This window comes from Bison bison, unplaced genomic scaffold, assembly GCF_000754665.1.
Source record: "Bison bison bison isolate TAMUID 2011002044 unplaced genomic scaffold, Bison_UMD1.0 scf7180017864525, whole genome shotgun sequence".
Lineage (NCBI taxonomy): Eukaryota > Metazoa > Chordata > Mammalia > Artiodactyla > Bovidae > Bison > Bison bison.
This window is the reverse complement of record NW_011495076.1, coordinates 4,570,940-4,575,546: the sequence shown is the minus strand read 5'-3', so window position 1 is coordinate 4,575,546 and position 4,607 is coordinate 4,570,940. Positions and strand designations below refer to the sequence as shown.

Here is a 4,607-nt window from a genome sequence, read left to right as displayed (position 1 = left end):
GGTGGGTGTTAGTCGCTTAGTCTTGTCTGACTCTTTGTGACCCGTAGACAGTAGCCCACCAGGTTCCTCTATCCATGGGATTTTCCAGGCAAGAATACTGCAGTGGGTTGCCATTTCCTTCTTGACATGAGCCATAACTTATAGTTGTAGAAGAACCCATTCTTGCCTTAATTAAATATCTCTTGCTTACAAAGCAGTCTACACTCTCTACCTGAAGGCACTATGTGAAGAACTGTAAAGGATCTGAATTTTTATTCTCCTTATACTCTAACAAGTCAGCCGGCTATACAATCATAAATGTAAAGGCTATCAGAAGACAAGTGAGAGACAAAGGACAGTTTACTACTTGGAGCAGTAGCAGTATCCAGACTATCAGCACTTCTCTGAGCTCCTGAACCCTGACTCCCACATGACAATGCAAAAAGGGCCAGTGACATTTGCACACACAGTGGATTACGTTACAAGGAGAAACTCTGAGCTTAAGGAACCTGAGCCTTTTATCAGGGAAAGTAACTAATAACACATGTGCATTTTGCTCTGGAGGAAGATGCTATCTCTATCTTCCAAAGAGGTTCACTATACAAACATCCTTGAAAATACAGTCCAGGACAGTGATAGTCAGTGCTCTGCTCATAAGATAGGCAGAAACATGAGCGACCTTTTGGAGAACTGTCACGGGAAGTGCACTGAAGTCAAAGCCAGGGCAAGGAATCATGCCCACAATTTTAAACTCTTATTGCAGATAAAAGAACTCCTTCAAAGAGGAGATTTCTTTGGGAAAAATAATTAGATGTCCATTCAATATTTACATCATCCTAATCAAATTTCAAATATTTTAAACCACATCTCAAATTATAACTTACCATGGTTTTACAGAAATCTTCCAATTATTGCTGTCTGGATGCCACACAATGGTTAAATATGTTACACATCTCTGAAGTTTCGCCTTTATAATATAAAACTACCAAGGTCTGTGGAAAGTAGAATATCCAGTTCACTGACTTAATTCTTCATCCTTTGGCATTATGCTGAGTTAGTCTTGACTTGTAGAAATTGATAACAAAAAAAAAGATCCATATTGCATACACCATGGCTACTAGAGAAATCTAGTGTCTAAAAACATAATTTATGATACCAATGTAGATAAGTAATCAATATGGCATGAAAACATTTTTAAAAATGGGTCAGAAAATGTGTTTTTGAGGAAATGATAATTGATCTATATGTGAGAAATGAATGAGTATCAACCAAGTACATTGAGAGTGATTTTCAGTCAAATGTGTTTTGTGATTTGTCTACTGAAAAATCTATCAAAATATTCTTTATTTCTGTTACAGTATTCTTTTTAATTATTCTTTCTAGCACTTTTTTTGATCCCTTTTTGACTATACATCTCTGTTTAAATTACTCATCTCAATATTTCATATAAGATATTAATCATGCTTATTTTAAATTCCCTGTATGATAATTGTAATATCTCTGTCATATCTGAGTCTAGATCTGATGACTGTTCTGCCTCTTCAGACTGAGAGCTATTTTACCTTTTGTTTTGCCTTGTAGTATTTTGATGAAATCCAGGCCTGATATATTGGGTAACAGGAACTGAGGTGAAGAGGACTTTAGTGTGAGGTTTTATATTAACCTGGCTGAGAGCTGGGCTATGTTTAATGTTTGTTCCAGAGGCTTCAAACTCCTCTAATGTCCTTATGCCTTAGGCTTCCCAAGAACTCCTTCTTAAATAGAGTCTGGGCCTTACAGCTCCTACAGTTGTTATACTATAGTCATAATGATGTGCTGATAAGAAATTGACTTGGGGAAGATTCTGTAATTCTCTGATTAAAACTCCAGTGATATAGTTTTTCCTCTTTGCTTCCTAATCTCTTTCCTAGCTGGAACATTCTCATTATATTTCCTAGAATCCCTAACTCTTGTTGACCATCTTCCTTCCCTTCAAATATACAGGAAAGCTGCAGGGCCTGGAGTGGGATGACTCCCTTCCACTGGGATAAGGCTCTGCCAAAATCCTTTCCCCCCAGTGTAGACTTTGTTAAGGAGAGTTCTCTGTTAAGGAGAATCATTCCTCAACAATTACTCCTCCATTCTCCTTGCCAGTGCCATGGAGGAATCTTTTCAGGTCTTCCTTATGAAGAGCTGGTAGGGTTCCTAGAGGTAGTCCCCTAAGTATGCTGACTCCAAGACTGCAGCCCTAGTTAGTCTCTCACCCTAAAGCCAGTCCACAGTCAAACTCCAGAAATATACTCAAAGTACCACTTATGGCTACCAGCTTAAACCTCCAGTGACTTTAGATCCAGCAACCAAATTTCATCTAAATCTTATTGAATATAATCTGTTTGTCTAGACTTGAGAGGTCATTTGCTTTTAAACTTATTTGGCTCCAATGAAAGTCACTGATTTTCAGTATTTTCAACAATTTCTTATAAGGATAGAAGTGACAGCTTCCAAGTTCTTTACATATCAGAGCTAAAACTAGGTGTCCATTTCTGGATTTTAAATATTTCAGTATTTAATTCTTTTCTATAAGAAATCCAAACATACAGAAAAGTGAAACGAATAATATAATTACATGCTTATAGACAGCACTTATGGAGAAGGCAATGGCATCCCACTCCAGTACTCTTGCCTGGAAAATCCCATGGACAGAGGAGCCTGGTAGGCTGCAGTCCATGGAGTTGCTAAGAGTCAGAAATGACTGAGCGACTTCACTTTCACTTTTCATTTTCATACATTGGAGAAGGAAATGGCAACCCACTCCAGTGTTCTTGCCTGGAGAATCCTAGGGACGGGGGAGCCTGGTGGGCTGCCGTCTATGGGGTCGCACAGAGTCGGACATGACTGAAGCAACTTAGCAGCAGCAGCAGAGAGCACTTAAATTTAAAAACTATTTACATACCACCATACTGGCTTCAATTATTTTTTTCACATGTTTTGTGTGTGTGTGTTTTTTAATCAATTGCAACTATTACAATATTTTACCCCAAATAATATTTCTTACACACTGGCCACATTACTATCCTACTTAACAAAAACTGACAATAATCTCAAAACAGCATCTAATTATAAGCCCATATTCTGATATTTCCAAGAGCCCCAACCAGTACAACTTATTAGTTTAAACCAGTAATCAGTTATGAGCTATGACTTGTGTTTTATTTTTTTCTCTTTTAAATGCATTTTAACTTAGAACAAACTACCATTTTTTTTTTTCATGGCATTGATTGTTGAACATAAAAGACCAGCTGTACTATAGAATGTCTGATGTTTTATATTTTGTGTCTTTTTTGTGATCAATTTTTTCTCCATTGTCTATCTTTTCTGTAAATTGGAAGTTAAATCTAAAAATAAGTCTTGAGTATGGTCATTTCAACAAGACTACTTCGTGGATGAAACTGTACCTCACATGCATCATGTCGGAAAGCATCTAAAGCCAGCCGTTCTGCTAGTAGTGATGCTATAATTGGCCAATGCAGTGAGATGGGACTAGCCAGCATGCTCTAGGTTTCCCATGGCAACCAAAAATAATCTGTTCCCTCCCTATCCTTTACCAGGAGTCCATGCCCTACAAGGGAGAACCACCCAACTTCCCACTTTCCCCAGATAAGCCCAAGTATAGTTGTGGTAGGTTGTGGTCTACTAAAGGGAGAAATATCAATAACCTCAGATATGCAGATGACACCACTCTTATGGCAGAAAGTGAAGAGGAACTAAGAAGCCTCTTGATGAAAGAGAAAGTGAAAAATAAATGACCCAATCAAAAAATGGGCCAAAGATCTAAATAGACATTTCTCCAAAGAAGACATACAGATGGCTAACAAACACTTGAAAAGATGTTCAACATCACTCTTTATCAGAGAAATGCAAATCAAAACCACTATGAGGTACCATTTCACACCAGTCAGAATGGCTGCGATCCAAAAGTCTACAAATAATAAATGCTGGAGAGGGTGTGGAGAAAAGGGAACCCTCTTACACTGTTGGTGGGAATGCAAACTAGTACAGCCACTATGGAGAACAGTGTGGAGATTCCTTAAAAAACTGGAAATGGAACTGCCTTATGATCCAGCAATCCCACTGCTGGGCATACACACTGAGGAAACCAGAAGGGAAAGGGACACGTGTACCCCAATGTTCATCGCAGCACTGTTTATAATAGCCAGGACATGGAAGCAACCTAGATATCCATCAGCAGATGAATGGATAAGAAAGCTGTGGTACATATACACAGTGGAGTATTACTCAGCCATTAAAAAGAATACATTTGAATCAGTTCTAATGAGGTGGATGAAACTGGAGACTATTATACAGAGTGAAGTAAGCCAGAAGGAAAAACATAAATACAGTATACTAACGCATGTATATGGAATTTAGAAAGATGGTAACGATAACCCTGTATATGAGATAGCAAAAGAGACACTGATGTATAGAACAGTCTTATGGACTCTGTGGGAGAGGGTGGGAAGATTTGGGAGAATGTCATTGAAACATGTGAAATGTCATGTATGAAACGAGATGCCAGTCCAGGTTCAGTGCACGATGCTGGATGCTTGGGGCTGGTGCGCTGGGAAGGCCCAGGGGGATGGTATGGGGAG

The 4,607-nt window shown here is 38.6% G+C and overlaps 1 protein-coding gene across 1 annotated transcript in view; it reads right to left on the bottom strand.

The window, feature by feature from the left end:
* Positions 1-437, bottom strand: part of LOC104981956 (SUMO-activating enzyme subunit 2-like) — a 3,245-nt gene extending 2,808 nt beyond the window's left edge. Inside the window, 1 exon segment of the mRNA XM_010831228.1 lies at positions 347-437. Within this exon segment, the coding sequence (XP_010829530.1) occupies positions 347-437 (91 nt within the window).
* Positions 438-4,607: the final 4,170 nt, after the last annotated feature.